Here is an 18,406-nt window from a genome sequence, read left to right as displayed (position 1 = left end):
ACGAGCAACTTAGTATTTGCTTTTGAAGACAATGAACAATAACTAAATTCATATCTGGTCTTTGTCAGACATTATTACAAATTATGAGAGCCAGACAGAAGTTTATTACCTTAGTGGTGTTCTCTTTCACAAATTAGGCTCTTGGAATATCCAACTTGCTCAATATTGTAGATCCATTCATCACAATTAGATTGCTGTGCTGGCAAAGTTAAGTCCCGCTAACTTAATTGACTAACTGGTATATGCTGTGGATGTGGAACGAGGACAACTCCAGGCAGGTTCTGAGCATTCTGGCACGTGGGTATTGCAGAAAGCACAAACATGGGCACCCACATTTGCACTGACTCCCCAGCTTCCCAGCAATTGTAGGATACTTTTTGTTAGGCAAAGGAAATGTTGAGGATTAGTTCAGATGTCACAGGAGACCAGAGTACCCATCCTCTTAAGGCTGACCAGCCAGGCTGTTGCCTTGGGTTCCTTCACCAAGTTTTTGTTCTTGTATGGGCTGAACTGCAGTGCCCAGACTGTGCTTTGCCCAGCAGTTCACTTGAAGACTTGCTCATCTTTAGACATAACAGTTGTGCTCACTGACTTTTGTCCTTCCTGACTCAGCTGTGAAGTGTCACATGAGCTTGCACAAGGCACATAATCTGTTTTTGCTTCAGTCTCCTCGACTGCAAGAAAATAATGGCTCTTAAGAATTTTTATTATTATTGTTATTAAGAGGAAATTAAACTTGCACACCTTTACAGAGACCAGGCTTTGAACTACATATAATCTGAAAGTGTGCTTTTCATGCCATGTGTTCTTATTGCAAAGCTTGTGCTCTGAAATGCCTGTTAGGAGTTGGCCCTTGGAAGAGCTTTTCCTTAGGTTATTGTCTGCAAATTCAATCTGTGCAGAAGAAGCACAGGGATTAGACAGACTTATTTCTGTCTCACTGTGATGACATGCTTCAAGGCTGCCACCTGAGGAATCCATTCAGGCTCAGAGAACACACCAGAGCTTACGTTTTCCTTTCTAGCTCCTGTTTGTGTGTTTTGAGCAGTAATGACAAATTCACAAGGGAGAAGCTGGACCCTAAAGGGTCTGGCTAGCAAGGCCAATAACCTGCAAGTTCTGCCTCTGTGTTGTTGCTTTGGCAACTCTCACAACACCGGTGAAATGTTTTTATGCTGCATGTCGATACAAATCTAGCATTTCTGGGAGCAACGAGATGAGATTCATCTCAGAAGTGCTCGCGTGTTTTACAATTCATTGTTTTCACTTAATGTGTTGCAGTATATTGCGGTAGATGTGCTATTACACTTTTAGCTTGCTAAGCTTCTTGTTGAGGCATCGCTGTAATTTTCCTTGTTAGATTCAGGTTTTAGTGTTTGTTCGGTTGTCTACCTAAAGGTTATGGGATGTGTTTTCTTACATCAGAGCAAACGCTTTGTGAATTGGAGTTTGGGCAAGGTAGACGGCAGCATAACAAAAACTAAGGTTTGTGAAGTTATTTCATTGTGAATTTTGCGGTTTGGAGGGTAGCTGTTGTTCAGGGAGCTTGACATGACATGCAAAATACACTGCTGTTTATTCAGATGTCTGAGAAGAGGATAGGTGGGAATGGAATCATAGGATCACAGAATGCCTTGGGTTGGAATAGGCCTTAATGGTCATCCAGCTCCAAACCTTGCCATGGGCTGGTTGCCTCCCAGCAGATCAGTCTGCCCAGGGCCCCATCCAATGTGGTCTTCAGCACCTCCAGGGTTAGGGTATCCACAGCTTCCTTCGGCAAAGGCAGAGGATGCTTACACCATGGCTGTCCACATTCCAGTATTGGTAGCCTGGAAATCCTGAGGCTTCACATTTAACATTTCAAGATTGAGGCTTTACAGCTCAAATCCCTGTGAAACTTGTCCTTTCGGGCACACAGTTTTGTGCTGCGTGCTTCCTGCTTTCGGTGGGGCAGCGTGTTCAGGAGGCTTTGCAGCTCACAGGGTGTTTTTTGTTGTGGCTCTTAACAGTGTGCCCCAGGCTTCACTAAATAGACAACCTCATTAAAAGAGGAATAGCGATAGTAAAGCAGTGACTTTCTCATGCCATCTAACTCACATATTTGACATGATTGCTGGGCCCTCCAAGTACTTAATTGATTGACTTAATTGATTTAGTGGCACTGGAGGCTACGGCATGGAAATAAAGGGACAAGATGAGGATAAGGGGTGAAAAAATTTATGATAGGTGCCAAGCAGCCCGAGGGAAATTAGAAATGCTACAGATCTCAGAAGTAGCTAAATCAATTCCACATGATGTGCAAGGAGGGGCAGGGGGGGGGAGAGGAGAAGAGGTAGGAGATGGAGTGGCAGAGGGGAGAGGAAATATCTTGGGCAGCAGGGACTGGGGCAAACACAAGGGGCTGATGCATTAGGGATGGTGCCCGTGGTGGCTGTCCATATTGCTGCCTAGGAAGTATTTCAGACTTCCATCTTTAACAGCAAGAAATGGTATCTGAGCATATGAATAAGATGTAATATAGACATCAGGTCTAGCCTGAAAAGAACAACTGTTGCAGCACATGACTTTGATAGCTGATACAAGGCTTTGTCAGTGCTTGCTTTTTAAGATCATGAGTGTTTTCAATAGTGACTAAAGTCACACGAGACCTAAAATAATTTGGAAGCTGTGTACAGTGAATTTATTTAACAACTGAAGCTTAATTGTTAAATTACTTTCTAATCCGCGCAATATTTAATTGACTGTATTGAACCACGGTACAAATTAAGTCTTCTCTGTAATGTGTTCTGCCATACTGCAGCCCTCCACCAATCCCACACCTCACTGGAGGCGTGCTAAATGGCTCATAGCAGCACTCAGCAATGGTGTCATAAAAACATCAAATAGTTTGTGATGGACTCCACCAGAATGTGCGTGTGGGGGTGTCATAAACATCCCTGAGCTGTGAAATGCTCCTTTATAGGCTCTTGACCCACTGGAGACAGGATTAAGTCGTGGTAAAACCCCAAAGACAAAAGAGCCAGAAGAGCTGGGGAGGGAGAATGATGCAGTCTTGACCCGGTGTTTTACAGTGGTGAGTCTGTACCAGCTGCAGCGGGTGTCATTCCTGCTTAATGATGAGCAAAGAATCAGGCACTCATAAAATAACATTTGGAAGAAAGTGCTGGAAAATGTAAAGAGGACACAGTCCATGAATCAAGCTCTGAACGCACAGATTCAAAGGAGTGCTTGTACCTTCATTGCGCTATAGATGTGTTTGCAACGTTACGTTTTATGCGTGTATTCCAACCCTGTGTCCCTCAAACAAATAAAAGGCTCTGCATGCTCCATACTGTGAGGCAGGATGCAGTTGCAGTCACCTTTACTTAATTTGTACAGTAAATGAGGTTTCATAACTGTTACAAGCGTAACAATTTTCCAATAGTTAATGAGGGCTCCTGAATAAATCGAAGTGTGTCCATCTGCTGTCTTACATTGTGGACGATCTTTTTCCATGGTAGAATGGTCTTCGAATTTAATTCCACGAGGAAGGAATCTGATCACAGTTTAATTTCAGTGCAAATCGCTGTCTCGCAATCAATAAAGCAATGTCAGAGAACTTTGATTTAATAGGAGCCGAGGATAACGTTCCCTTGTCATATGCAGAATAGAGAGATGAGAACATTTCATTTCATTGCAACAGATAGAATGTAAGCGTGCTTTCAGAGGAGCCTAATAAATCAATACCGGTGTATTATCTAAGGAAGATCCCATCATTAATTTTGAACACTTAACACGTTGTGACAGTCTGGAGCACACCTTCAGCTTAGCCACGTTCAGCCCGAAGTCAGCATCAGCGCTTCCATTTCCCTAAGAACAAGCAGTCTCGATCTCGGGAAGTTAGGAGTCATTTACTGAGGAATGAAAGTGACGAATGTCCAGTCTGCTGTTTTATATATAGTCGGCTTCCTCTTATGTGCTGCCTTCCCATTGAAACTTATGTGCCTGTTCTGTGCCACATTCCCTGTGGCTGCCTCGCATACACGTGGCTTGTTCTCTTCCATATGCACACATCCTCTCTGGGTTTGAATTTTGGTAATAAAATGGTAATTATATCAGAGTGAGAAGGATGCTGGTACTCAGTGCTGCTGTCTGGCCAAAACGCACTTTATAGGATTGTAGAATCATTAGGGCTGGAAAAGTGCACTAAGATCATCTGGTCCAGCCATTGATCCATCACCATCAGGCTTACTGTGCTTTTTTGGAGTTCTTTTACTGCTTTGTGTGAAACCTCACCTGCTGCTTAGTGCTGTAGAGATAAAGAGACCCCGCTGTCGATTTGCAGAGATTGGATCTCTCACCCCTCATCCTGCAGCCTGTACTCAGAGCTGCACTGTGGGAAGCTGCAAGTAGCTGCTGTTCTCTCTTCCTATTCCTACCCATAGGGATTCTGTACCTACAATGCTGTTTACCTTCTAATTAGGTAGTGATATGTGTTAATTGAATTATATCTCAACAGAAGATAGGAAGAAAAGTACTCAGTTGATGCTTTTCTTGTCAAGTTATTAAAAATAAGTCACGTTTGGCCAGACTTTGAAAAGGGAACAGGCATAAATAGTTCAGATGTTAATTGATTTTGGCACCAGGGAATGCCGGTGTTTTTAATTCCATAGGTGCATTGAGATCCAGGTGAAGCACCGGTGGAAGGAAATGATACAGATTTAATGGAACATTTTGATGGGTATTTCTTCCTGTGTTTTCTTCTTTTTTAATAGCTACTACAGCACCACCACGCAGTTCATGAGATATCGTACATTGCAAAGGATATCACAGACCACCGAGCGTTTGGATATGTGTGTGGAAAGGAGGGAAATCATCGATTTGTGGCAATAAAAACAGCCCAGGCAGTAAGTATCAAATCGTCAATTTCTTCATCGTAGTTCATAGAATCATATCACAGAATCATAGAATGGTCTGGGTTGAAAAGGACCACAATGGTCATCTCGTTTCAACCCCCTGCTGTGTGCAGGGTCGCCAACCACCAAACCAGGCTGCCCAGAGCCACATCCAGCCTGGCCTTGAATGCCTGCAGGGATGGGGCATCCACAGCCTCCTTGGGCAACCTGTTCCAGTGTGAAATACTTCCTCCTAACATCTAACCTAAACCTCCCCTGTCTCAGTTTAAAACTATTCCCCCTTGTCCTGTCACTACCCACCCTCGTTAACAGCTGTTCCCCCTCCTGTTTATACGCTCCCTTCAAGTACTGGAAGGCCACAATGAGGTCTTCCTGGAGCCTTCTCTTCTCCAAGCTCAACAAGCCCAGTTACCTCAACCTTTCTTCATAGGAGAGATGCTCCAGCCCTCTGATCATCTTAGTGGCCTCCTCTAGACCTGTTCCAAGAACTCAGTTTAAAGGCTGTGTTCATAACAAGCTGTTCAAGAGGCCCATCTTGTATTCTTTCTGTGCTTGGAGTCTGTTTAGATGTTCTTAAATGGCAAATTAATGAAACCGTCTTGGGGGAAAAAAAGAAAGAAAAAAGAAAGAAAAATGGAATATATTTCACTATTTACAATTATTCTTGATGTGTTGGTTTGTTTGGGTTTTTTTTTGGTTTTTTTTTTCCACTATTTGGTTATTATTTTCCTTTCCTTCATAGAAACCTTTCACACTGCTTCTGTTTCCATAGGCTGAACCTGTGATTCTGGACTTGCGAGATCTGTTTCAGCTCATCTATGAACTGAAACAAAGGGAAGAAATGGAAAAAAAGGCACAAAAGGACAAGCAGTGTGAACAGGCGGTATACCAGGTACATGCATAAGCTTAGACTACTGCCAAGGAAAATGCAGTTTGAAGTATCCCCCAGAATTGCTCCAGAGAGGCACTAACAGCTATTGAGAGCTCAGAAGTAGGATTAAACAGTGATGAAAAAGGTCACCTGGGGTAAGATGAGCGTGATTGGCAGCTTGAAATGTCCTGCTCTTTTCCAAGATAGAGTTACTTCTAGTTGAAGGGGAAAGCTTTAATGAAGGCCACTGTGTTGCAAGTTGGGTTTTTAACAGCATCTTGTCCTGTAGGGATGATTCATTAAACTTCTGAATGTGTGCATTTGAGTCAAATCAAATGAGGTGCAGGTTGCTAAACTCACATGAAACAAGAATAGTGTTACTTTGTAGAATAACTTGACTTTATCTGCATACTAAAGAAAGAGAATTATATACTTACCTGCACGTTTTGCTTAGTTCTTTGCTGTCCTTTAGTTTCTGAGTACAGTTCTTTTATCTCTGCTGTTTATGTTCTTTGCTTTTACTGCCTGTCCTCTTACTTTGCTGTAGACAATTTTGGAAGAAGATGTAGAAGACCCTGTATACCAGGTAATTTCTGAAGCTGTACAGCCTGGGAGTTTCAGAAATGACTTAGATAGATGTTATCTTCAAACACAGCCAGAGCCTTTCACAAAGTGTTTTGAAATGTATTGAGATAGATCTCATGAGAGACTGCACTTTACAGCAAGTAGCACGTTCAGGAATTAAGCTGTAATAGCACAGCATTTCTGCATAGAAATATTAGATTGAATATATCCTAAAATATACTTTCTGAGTTCAGGTTTGAAGTTTCCCACGGAGATTTGTCATTATTTCCTTATTTTATTCTTTTTTAACACGCAATCTAACAGAAAAGGGAGCTACTTTGAAAATAAGGAAGATGACACCTTGTTTTCATAGCAATAAATTGACGTCTTGTTGTTGGCTTCTGTGCAGACAGAATTTCATTCAGAGGGCGAATATTTGTTAGAAAGAAACACGGAGGAATTAATGTTATAATGTACTCCCTTGGTGGCATTTTGGGTTACGATTTAATAATAAATCTGTAGTTTAAGTCCTGCTCCATCCAAGCAAAATGCCTGGGAGTAAAGATAATTATCAGAATTATGTCAATATATTCATGTCCAATATCTTGCTGAGTGCGAAGAAGAAAAAGATGTAATTTCATTCTCGTGTTTTTGTGCTGAGATTTGTGTTTCGTGGAGATTTTGTGTTCTTCCACTTAAAAATACCAGTTGGAGGCACACTGAAAGAAACCAATTCAAGCATTAGTGACTATTGAGCACTGTCTAAGGTGTTTCAAGGAAGATGAGAGGAATTAGGATGCCCTAAATTAAATTCAGCTTTTATAACGTCAGGAGTTTTACTTTGTGTGTTTGTTCCTCACAATAAAACAAGAACCTGAAGATGAAATGCCTTGTGGCATCCTTTCACTATGTGGTATGTTGCACGAGCTCCAGCCCGTTCTCCCAGTTCGCATTTAGCTTTTTTATTCATAGATAATAAATACGTGTGGAAATAATTGCCATTATGTAAAGGAGGCAAAATGCACGTTGACTTCAGAAAATTAATATCGGACCACAGGCGGTATCCCTAGTGAGAAAGAATTAGGAAGCTGCTCTAATGATCATTAGAGGAGATTTAGGTCTATTCTCTGCCGGTTTATGAAATATGAAACAACCTTACTCTGTGCTTTCCAACAAACCAGTTGTCTGGTTCCATCCAGCCTTTACTTTGAACTTGTTTCTTTAATGCCTGCCTGTGTTTTTATGTGGAATTCCAAATTGCCTTTTTCCCTCTGTTTCATCTTTGACTTTTCCTCTCTGGCTGCTGGTGTAATAGTACATTGTGTTTGAGGCTGGACATGAACCAATCCGTGAGCCTGAAACAGAAGAAAACATTTATCAGGTATAAAATCACTGCTTCCGTGTTTTCATTGCAACAATTGCAAGCATTTAGTAAAACACATTTCATATATAATTCGCTTTTATTCGTTTTCATGCATCACAAACAGTGTCTGACATTTCATTCCTACGACCTTACATGATTAATCTGCCAGTCTCTGTGTATTTGTTTGTCTGTTCAGCTTCTGCAGGTTTTATGAACTTTTCTCTGTAAGTTTAGCCAAATTGTGAAGGCTCTGGAGCCTTGAGCACACCATATGAAGTGATCATTGGTAGATCCTCTTTTCTCCTTTTAATTCTACAAAACATTTAACAGCTGGTCTAAGAAAGAGTGAAATCTCACAGAGACCAGCCAAGCAGTTCTTAGAAAGTCATTTTATTGGTACTTTTCTTCATTTTTGGCTAAGCAGGGAGAACAACTCAGCAAAACATAGGAGTTAACTATCAATGGATATCCCCCATACTGGGGAAAATATTTTCATTGTGTATATGTTAGAGCTCAAGCTCATGTTTTTCACAATGATGAACTGCATTGAAAGCCATATGAAATGATCTTCTGTAGTTCAGTTTCTTCTCAAGGGATCAGTGCAGGGTTTATTAAAATATCACGTAATTCATTCTGTATGACATACTAGGAACAAATCTGGAGATAGACGGAAATCCATCTATGCTGTAAGAAGACTGTGATCTGAGGAAATCTTTTGGTACAGAGGGGAAGGAGATCCAAGAAGTGATTAAACAGTTGTGCTGGAGGTTGATCTGCTAATAGGAGAAGCTTTTTTGAGGCAGACATGAGCAGGGAAAGAACAAAAATGAGGGAAAGTCTGGGATTCCACATCTTACACTCGGATGACCAGAAAAATTGTTTCTCTTAGAAGATCTTGATGAACGTAGAACCATCCAGGTTTTTATTACAAGTGAGATTGGAAAAGGTCCTCTTTGTTGTTTTGGTTTTCGCTTGATATAAACCCTCAGTTGCCTCATGGCTCCTCACCTCAGCCTGGCAAAATCTGTCATCTGGTCCTGCTCTGCTTTTTCAACCAAGAGCTGGTACTCAAAAAGTTCTGTTCTCCCATGGTAGAAGAGATTCCTACCCAGTGAGTAACTAAAGATGGAAGATAAATAGCTAATGTGACAATCTCTACTTTTGTTTAATGTAGTGGAGGTCACAACTTCCTTTTTTCTCTCTATCGCCTTTCATTGATACATTATCCCAAAAGCTACACCTGTTTGCTCTTTTAATACTGTCTGTCTATATAATGTATTAGTTAGAATAACTGAAGTTTAGTTAGAATAACTAAAGTTGGAAAATACCTTCAAGGTCATCAAGGCAACCATCGGGAATTAATCACTGAGCTTGAATTGATCACTGAGCATCTGCCTGTCCTCTCGCTAGTATCAGATTTCTTAATGTCATCTCTTTTGCCTGTCTGTTTTGTAATAGTGATGCAGGGATGGGATTTTGCTATGTAAACTAAACATTCCAGTAACTTATGAAATAGAGTATTCATGGTTTTGCACAGTTGCCTACCAGTCTGTGAAGAGTGACCCTTTTTAGTTTGAATTGTTCCCTTCTCGCCAGTCTCACATGCCTCGTATGATACATGGCTTCAGTGGAAAAGACCAGTACTTTCAGAATACTGAGGGAATCAAGTCATTCCTGGGACAGGAACAGAAAAGAAGTCTTAAAAATGTGCCTATGATCATAAATTGCATTCTGTTTCTGTGAGGGTTCTGTATTTATGCCTCTTGATTGCTCTCGAAAAGCTTCTTCCATGTGCACCGTGTTAAAGTTTCAGCACTTAAATGTGAGCATGCAGATGCTAGAACAGTAGAGAGACCTTTGGATATAGAAACTAAGAAATAATTTTAGAGCTCGGTGAATGCACAGTTCCTTCAGCTTTCCCTAAAATAGGCCTGCTCTCATATCAGAACTCCAAGGTATTTATTGTCTTAGAAAACAAAAGGATAGCCAGTCTGTCATACCTGTAGGATCATTTCTGCTGTTAACCTATGAGGTTTCATAAATGTTTGAAACTTAACCTTAGGTTGAGTGTCTTTGTTCAGTGGAAAAGCAGCGCTGATTTACTTAGAGCATGTGTGTCTATTTAGAGCCTCTGTTTTTTTTTAATGTTCTTTTAGCTTGTGCCATTTACAATAGGCATTTAGTGCTTTTAGGAGGGAGAAGAAATACAATGGCAAATGATAAATATGTAAAACAGCAGTCCTTGGGCGTGCTAAGCCCAGTAGCAAATGAATTCACTCAAGTAGGACGTAAATGCCCAAGGTATAAATTATGACTGTTGACTCACTTAGTTTATTTAATTGTGTCATCATTGTCCCTATCCACAAGAGAGGCTGTTGACTCCAGCTCTCTGGCTGTGCATCCTCACACCCTGACAGGCTGTAATTCTTTACAGAATTGCAGATTTGTGACCAACCATCGCTTCGAGCATCCCATGGGACCCAGTCACTGCAGGGATACATGTTGTGGCTTCACTTGACTTAGATTATTAAAAGAGTTGGAAGGAAGAAATTGAATGCCATAGGCCAAACATCTCTCTCTTTGATTGCACTGCTGCTCTGGATCTCTTTTACAGTGGAAGATGACACTCTGGCCTGATCATAACTCCCATGTGCATCTTCGAACCCCCAAGTAAAATGATTAAGCAACCACTTTTGCAGGAAAGAGATCCAAATGCACCTGAATTCCATGCAGCTGGACTAAACTGAGAATGAAAATCTCATCTCTGAGCACTACTGAGTTTTAGGTTTTTAAAAATTCAGATAGATGTTCTATTTCTTCGGTGCCATCTTCATCAACATTGCTGCTTGAATGTCAAGGATGCCATCCTTAAACAACTGCCTTGTATTTAAATATCAGTTGCAAACTTTGACTTGTCATCAGACCTGCTGGAAGAATGACCACAGTGTCTGTTTGCTTTTCCAGGTTCCTACCAGCCAAAAGAAAGAAGGTGTTTATGATGTGCCAAAAAGTCAACCTGTAAGTGTAAGTATCTTCACTGTTTATATGCAGGGAAGGAGGTATGTTTCTTAGCTTCTGTGACCCTTATTATTGCATGTAATGTGTGCCACATCCCTTAAAATGTGAATTTCATCAGCAATCTACTGTTGTTGAGTTGTTTCAAAGTAACCAGGCTGGTAATGTCACTTACATCCATCTCATTCATTACTTAAATCTCCGACTTTTTGTCTTTTCTGGTTGATTCTTATGCAAGTCACCCTTTATAAAAGTGATGTCTAGTTAAGAGTTGACAGTGAGCCTTCTGCATGTTAATGCATGTTTCTCTGCCGCTTCGACTAGAAGCTTATCACCCACTCTCATTGCTGCAGTCACATAGTACGTGCGGACTGGTTGTGGCTATGTTTTCACCCCATGCACTCCCTGAGATTTGCTCCCAAATGGTTGTGTTATTTCTGTAGTGCTTGGAGTACATAACAGGTTGAGTATCAATGGAGATGGTAGACTGAATTCTTTCTGCTCTGTGCCTTGCATGGACAGTTGATTTTTGCTCAAAAAGGAGGGTAAAGCGCTGTTCTGTCCAAATGGCACCATTCCCTTTCTGCATCTGAGCATCTAGAAGTGGTGAAACATTTATCCCCTGAATGTATAAGGAATGGTAACAAGCTGGTGAGAGAAGCGGGATGACAGATGCCTTAGCAAGAAAACATACATTTGCTGAAGGGTGGGTTGTGTTGTTTCGTATACATTTGTGTAAACGAAACAATATCTTGATAGAATGTAGCTTGTGTTGGTTACACAGAAAATACGTATTTCTGAGGAAATTTCTATGCAAGAAATGGAGGAAAAGGTCAGGATTTCAGTCTGCTGTAAGCATGGCAGAAATGCCTGTAGGAGAGGGAAAGAGAAGGGCTCATTTCACACAAGGATGTGGTAAACTGCACAGCTTGGGCTGAGCGCAGAGACTGAGATGCCAAATAAAAAAGATAAATGCTGGGGAGGGGCTGGATGAGGGTCTGAATTGTGACACTTCTGAGGTTTGCAGAAACAAACAAAGCTTGCCATAAATATTTCATGATAATCCACCAGGAGGAGGGAGCCATCATCTTGTTGGCTGGGAAAATGTAGGAAGATAACTCACGTTGCATAGCTAATTAAAAGTATTCGTGGACCAGGAATAGCTGTAGAGTTTTCACTTTTCTCACATAGCTCAGCATTAGAGGTTTTCCTCTGTATGTTTCCTGTGACTTTTTTATTATTCCCCCAGTGATGCTGCAGATTTACTCAGAGTATAGTCTGTAATTTAGGTCATTGCATTATAACTGTGCGTACTGTACACTTGCAATCATGCCTTCAGACACTTTGGTATTAGACTGTCCTGGTAAAGAGCATAGCTGTGAGATATAAGGCATATGGAACCAGCTCTGTAATCATCAGATGTATTAAACGTGTCATCTCTTTGGAGGATGTTGCAGACTTCATTTTTTTGTTATTTCATGGTTATACTTAAGCCGGTTAAACCTCTTCCTCCAGACGAGTTACCTACTTTAATTTATAAGGGCCATAAGAAAAAGGGGGAGAGGGAGGAAGAAGTAGCAGCGATTTTATCTCCCCTTTCTTATAGTAATATGTACTTTAAAAAAAAAAAAAGAAAGAGGAAAGAAAAGAAAAGCAGTGATGGCTCTTAAAATTAGCAGTTTAATATTCCACTGCCCATCTGATTTATTGCTCACCCTTCCGTGTGTGAAACTCTCTGTCATTGAGACACTTGCCATAATTTTTTTTTCTTCCAATTTATAGCTGTCCTTATTATATAAACCTCTAAAATTCAATCTGAGGGCGAATAATCCAGCTCATCTACCTGGTTTAAACTTATAAGGACACTTCCTTTATTAGGAGGTCTTGCTTTCATTAATTTGATAATGGATGAGAGAAGAGAGAAACTTTTAGTAGCTCCTAATAGGTTTCAGGCACCATGAATTCTCTCTCCTGACAATAAATACAACACTTAATAAAAATGCAGCAAGTTTTGCTCGAGTTCAGGCTGAATTACCCACATTCCCTAGATAGAGATCGATTTTCTATCTTGGAAAAACAACCGTTTTCCTCTGATGTGTTCTCAGGCAAATTATCCCTAGCCTAAGTGCATCAAGGTGGGGGCATGGAGCTGGTCATCTTGGTGCCCTCCACCTTTGGCTCTCTGTGAAGAGATATAGGCACCTCCAGGAATGTCCTCCTATCTTGTAAGGTGTCCCTCTCAAGTGGAGGTGAGATATATCCAGGTATATGCAGCTCTCATTCCTTTGTGGCTGTGGAGGAGCTTTAAAGGGTGTGAAGGAATGATAAGGAACTGACTTTCAGTTAGCTATGCTTAAATGGGATGACTTCTACCACAGTGTTGAATGTAAAAGGCAGAATAGAGTTCAGTTTCAAACACACCCTTCTCCCAGAACTCAGTTTCCTCCCTATATCTCCCTTCCTCTATATTGACTTTTCTTGTACTCATTTCCACTTTGCTCCTTCCTTAGTCAAATTCTCATATTCTCAATTCAGTGGGGGTAGACATCAAGCAGACAAAGAAAGCAAGCTTACCCCAAAGAGCTTGTGTTAAGTGGTACCTGCTCCGCTTAGAAATTGTAGTTCTGTAAGGGAAATTAACTGTTCTAAAAAAGTGAAATGTTTAATGAGCTCTTTTTGTTGTAATTTCCCATCGTCTCCCCTTTATACATACACATCAAGTTCTACCTGTCATGGTGTTTTTAGTAATCAGAGTCAGACTGTAAATACCCTTCACTGAGACTGTCAGTCACATCACAATAAAACCTTCTCATCAAAATGTCTAAACTCTCTGCTTACCATTTTATGAAGGCTTTCAAACAACTCAACTGCTGTATAAAGATCCAGAGCATTGTAGCTGAAGCCTCACAGTTAAGGCAACCATTTAGCTGTACCGTCTACATGGGAAATACTCCCAAATGAGCACAGAGCAGGCAGGGAGTAGTTGGCTGTCTTAGGGCAAAGGGATGGGAAGACAAGCAGCCCTACCTGGAGGGATGCTCACCATGACCTTTAGTTGCACGTGAAGCTTGGCTGGACCAGAGCCCACCCAGGTCTTGGGGCTACAAGGACTGCCTGGCCCTCCTGCCAAAATGGGGAGCTGTGTTTGGGAGAGCTGTGTTTTTATTTCTGGCTGGGAACACATTGACATTTGCAGATTTTTCAGATCCTGTGTCAAAAGAAGCGTGCCTGGAAGGCATCATCTGGAAGCCACGGGCACGCCGTCTCCAGCAGCTCACACAGAAGGTCTGGCCCTGGAGTAATGTCATCTCAAAATGTCTGGCAATAGAGCAGCTCAGAGCAGCTTTCCAGATGATTCTGATCCTCTAAGAAGTGACTTTTTTTCAGTGGCAGTTGGTGTGGAGAAAAGTTCTGTAACCATGTCTTTCCCATAAGTTTGCATCAGTAGCCTTACTTTGCAAACTGATGATGTTTTACTTCTTGACTTCATCCTCTGTCATCTGCTTTTGGGATCCAATTTTCATACAGGGGAAGAAAGAGAGTGCACAGACCCAACCTCTGACCATCTGTGCCTGCAAAACCTTCCTTTTCTGCTTACCTTTGCTGAAAGACTTCTGAGGTCGAATGCCTGACTTAGCTGCATTCAGCCCAATCCCATGCCCAAGTCTTAACACTGGGCATGGATTTTTATCAGGCACAGCTAACTGTGGCAACATTTGAAAATGCATTAGTTTGTTAGGATAATGTTTTGTGTCTTGAGTTTCTGTGGTGTTTGGGGAGGCATTTATAGAAGTGGACATGCATGCATATCTGTGGAGTAGTCATGACATTGACTGTTCTGATTTTGTCCAACACTGAATACATTGAGATGTGTGGAGCTGGCACTGGGTGCCAGTCAAGGTCCGTCCCCTTTCTGTATTTGTAAGATCATAGTATCATAGAATGGTTTGATTTGGAAAGAATCTTTAAGATGATGTAGTTCCAAGCCCTCTGCAATAGGCAGGGACGCCTCTCTCTAGACCCTCACAGCCCCATCCAGCCTGGCCTTGAGTGCTTCCAGGGAGGGAAGACAGTGTTGCTTGTTGGATATTAGTGAGTCCCAACCTACTGGCTGTGGTTTCACTGGTGTTTGGTTTAGCCACGGTTCTGCTGTGCTCCTTTGTTAGAGTTGTGCTTTTTAGAATGAGCTGTAGTTAATTAGCAAGCAGCTTGCAGCTCATGGAGCTCGTGTAATATCAGCATTCCTTGTGTATAAAATGTGCAAGCCTCGATGACCTAGAACAATGATTTGAACCATCAGAAAGAAAATAGTAATTCTTGATATAGCCAAAATGTTTACATTCTCAACTAAAATGAAGACAATATGTATCTTCAGCATCAATATTAACCACTGACTCGTCATTAAACTTTGCATGTGAAATGCACGTAGGGCTCAGAAGCACAGAGCAGCAGCATGGGCAGGTGATCACTCTGTTATCTGCTGGGCCAAGTGGAGGGCAGGAAATGTGTGCAAATCCCTCTGCTGTGAGAGGATCTGAATAGCTAATACCCAGCTCAAAGGTTAATTGCTAATTGCTGGTTAATCACTATATTTAGTATCCTACATACACTTTTTAACTTGCTGAGATCTGTATCAGAGTGCGAGATAATTACTGTGGGTATTTTTATTATTTATTTTTTTAAAGCAACATTCTCTGCTTCATTCTCTGGGATTTCAGAGCCACGTTTTAAGAGGCTGCTTTTATCATCTCATCTGCAAAAGTCTAGCAATATTACTCAGGTTTTTTTCCTGCTGTAAGTCAGTGTTGGAATGATCCTTTGGCAAAACCAGGCCAAGTAAAGGAGCTGACTATTCGGGCTCTTGCAGACATAGAACTGAAGCTTAAAAAAAAAACATCTTCCACTCTTAGATTTCCCTTTTAAACTCCAAACATTGCTTAGAAAAAAAGCTGGTTTTCAGAGCATTTGGCAGTCAGACAGGATACACTGCAGAGTGGAGCTGGGTGGGTTTTGGTTCAGGTTTATGAAAGCTGCAGTTCTCTTCTCTCTGAGCACTTCTTTACTCCTGTGCTTCTGGTGGTGTTTTTCCCAGCCCTTGGATTATATGCTTTTCTTTACCGAGCAGTGAAAAGTGTCACGAGGAATTTCATTAGTGGCTGGAGTGCTTTAAAAAAGCTTGCTGCTGCTTTAAGGAGCCAGATTTACATAGTTGGTGTTTAGAAGATTTACAATATGTCTCGCATGCCTGTATGGGAAGATGGAGCTTTCATTACAGGTTTCACGTCGCCCAGATACAAGGATTAATGCTCACTCCTCCGCCTCACTCTGTGCAGATGGCAGCACGCTGCTCTGCTGGCTGAGCTTATGTTAAGGAGGCACATTTTTGGGTAATGAAGGAAAGAAAGTCCAGGGGGAACTAACAGAAGGCAAGATTGGGGGCTGGAGCGTCTTACCAGGCCCCTGGTTGTTTAATATCATCACAGATTTGGGTTGAAAGGGACCCCAGGGCCCCTGACATCTCAACCCTGCAGATGCAAGATGCAGCCCCACCTGGTAACAGGATACCAGCATTGTGCAGGGTCACGCTGCAGCACAAGTGGGCATTTCCAGCAGTCCCATCCTGCACACGTGCTGCCTCCCTGCTGCATTTCCAGAGCCAACAAGGGCTAAGATGAGGTGCTGGGGGAGACATTCTGAGCCATTGCTGAGGCTACGGGGGCTTGTTATGAGATGGGTTTACAGGACGGTGATTCCTATGAAACTTCTCAGTTGCATAATGTTTGATTTTCAAGGATTGATTGTTAGTATTCTTTCTTGGGGAAGTTCTCTGCTGCTTCAACAGGTGTTGGTCTGAAGTTCAGCATTCTGAGGCCGCTTAGGTCATGATTTGCCTTAAATGGGTCAATGGGTGGAAACCAGTGTGAATTTGTGGGCACACAAACAGTTGGCTCACTCATTCACACAGACATACAAAAAGAAGTTCCATTAATGTCATCAGAACCAGACTCTGTTGTGTATGCTATTAAGAAACATCTGAAAAAGTAAACAGTTGGGATGCAAGCGTTGGCGTTGTTGTATCCATCAGAAGATTTAGAAAGGATAAGTTGTGTTTTTTCCCCCCATCTTGCAGCATTTAAACTCGTTTTGACTGTGTGATATCCTATCTGTCCTCACTGCAAGATGGGAAGGGTTTTCATTTCAATAGCGGTGTCAATAATTGTGGAGGTTTTCATTTTCATGCTCAGAAATTCATGTCATTTTCATAAATCATTCATTTCATTTCATAAATCATACTTTACAGCTGGAGAATGGAAACTTATTGCTGGACATTGATGAAAATCTTGGTTCAGTCACTCAGGTAAGGTTGTGACACTAAAAATGTTTTAAGGAGATAATCAGCCGTAGGAATAGTGCCATCTGAAAACATTTAGCTTGGGATTAACTTTGCTGGAACTTAGCTAATATAGCAGATGGGGATAATATAAAACAGTCTTAATGGATGCATTTGGTTGTGTGTAGTGAGACTGAAATCACAAAAGTAAAGAGTGGTGGCCAGAATCCCATCACCTACAGATGGGTAACACTGTGATTGTGGGGACAGCTCTGCAAAAAGCTCAGCAGTGATGCAGGGAGGGGAAAAAAAAGCAAATTTAGGGGTGATGCTGAGCAGGTAGTTTGGGGAGATGGGGAGAAAGTGGCCTTTTTGGAGATATGGTGTCTCCTGGCCTCTTGAATCAGCAGCGCCTACACAAGGCTTGGAGCGACTTCAGAAGAGGGCTGCCATTGTCGTCATTCCAATCTGTGGGCATTGTAACTAGTGTGTGTGTCCACGCTCTGGGTTGTGTGTTTTTTTGCAGTATTCAAGCAGGATTTTGGCCATACACTCTAGAATTGGTGTGCCCTGAAGAAAACATGGTTTTCTTCCTTATTCCTTCTTCCATTTCCATGCAGATATTTACTGGGATATATACGCTCATAGGAAGAAAATGCATTATGTTAGTGTTATATCACCAAAGCAAAATGAGATCTATTTAATATATATGGCATGATGTGAGAATGAAATAATGGCATGAAGTAATTCACCCCTAGGTATGTTTTTAGACATAAAGTTGGGAGTTATCCAAGCTGCTATATAGATTCCAGCTGAAACTGATCGTAGCATTGCTTTTGTAAGGGGGAGCAGAGATTGGATTGCAAAAAATGTACAAACCTTTTGAAACTATTATATGTTGAACAGCAGTCTTATTTCTTAAAAGAGCACTTATAGTGGAAGAGTGTGGGGGAAAAAGGTCTTTGGGTGTTTTTTTCCCCTTTGGCTGTAAAGCTGTGAAGACTGATCAGCTAGCATGGTGGTTAATGTAAGGGCTCAGTGTTGGCAGGTCAAGACTCAAGTTAATATCGAGTGTATGTGAAAGGAGGTTGCAGAGAGCGGAGAAGAGATTTGATGAACCAAGTTATTGTTGCCATTAAATCTCATTCAGACCAAGAATTCCAGCTCCCCATACTTGTGGGTATGATTCAGTACCGTGCAGAGGAGAAAGAAAGACCACAAGCAGGAGAAAAGTGTTGAAGTAGTCCTTGAGCTGCCACTGTGGCATTCCCATATGTCCATCCCGCTAACGACTGTAGATGGATTTAGGTTTGCCATGGAGCTCTGAGGTTTGGTGGTCCTGGACTCCAGCTGAGCTGATCTGGGAG

General features: G+C 41.6%; 1 protein-coding gene across 7 annotated transcripts in view; it reads left to right on the top strand.

Annotated features, from left to right (window-relative positions):
• DAB1 (DAB adaptor protein 1) overlaps positions 1-18,406 on the top strand; it is a 113,048-nt gene that overhangs the window by 80,291 nt on the left and 14,351 nt on the right. For 2 of the 7 annotated variants that reach the window (XM_072342835.1, XM_072342834.1), the window contains 6 exons: positions 4,755-4,886; positions 5,668-5,787; positions 6,314-6,352; positions 7,646-7,711; positions 10,658-10,717; positions 17,010-17,066. In XM_072342835.1, the coding sequence (XP_072198936.1) occupies positions 4,755-4,886; positions 5,668-5,787; positions 6,314-6,352; positions 7,646-7,711; positions 10,658-10,717; positions 17,010-17,066 (474 nt within the window). The remainder of the gene's footprint in view (positions 1-4,754; positions 4,887-5,667; positions 5,788-6,313; positions 6,353-7,645; positions 7,712-10,657; positions 10,718-17,009; positions 17,067-18,406) is intronic. The other 5 variants (XM_072342839.1, XM_072342840.1, XM_072342836.1 and 2 more) reach the window with 4 other exon arrangements.

The sequence above is a fragment of the Excalfactoria chinensis genome, chromosome 8, assembly GCF_039878825.1.
Source record: "Excalfactoria chinensis isolate bCotChi1 chromosome 8, bCotChi1.hap2, whole genome shotgun sequence".
Lineage (NCBI taxonomy): Eukaryota > Metazoa > Chordata > Aves > Galliformes > Phasianidae > Excalfactoria > Excalfactoria chinensis.
The sequence above is the reverse complement of the archived record's forward strand: the minus strand, read 5'-3'. Positions and strand labels throughout refer to the sequence as shown.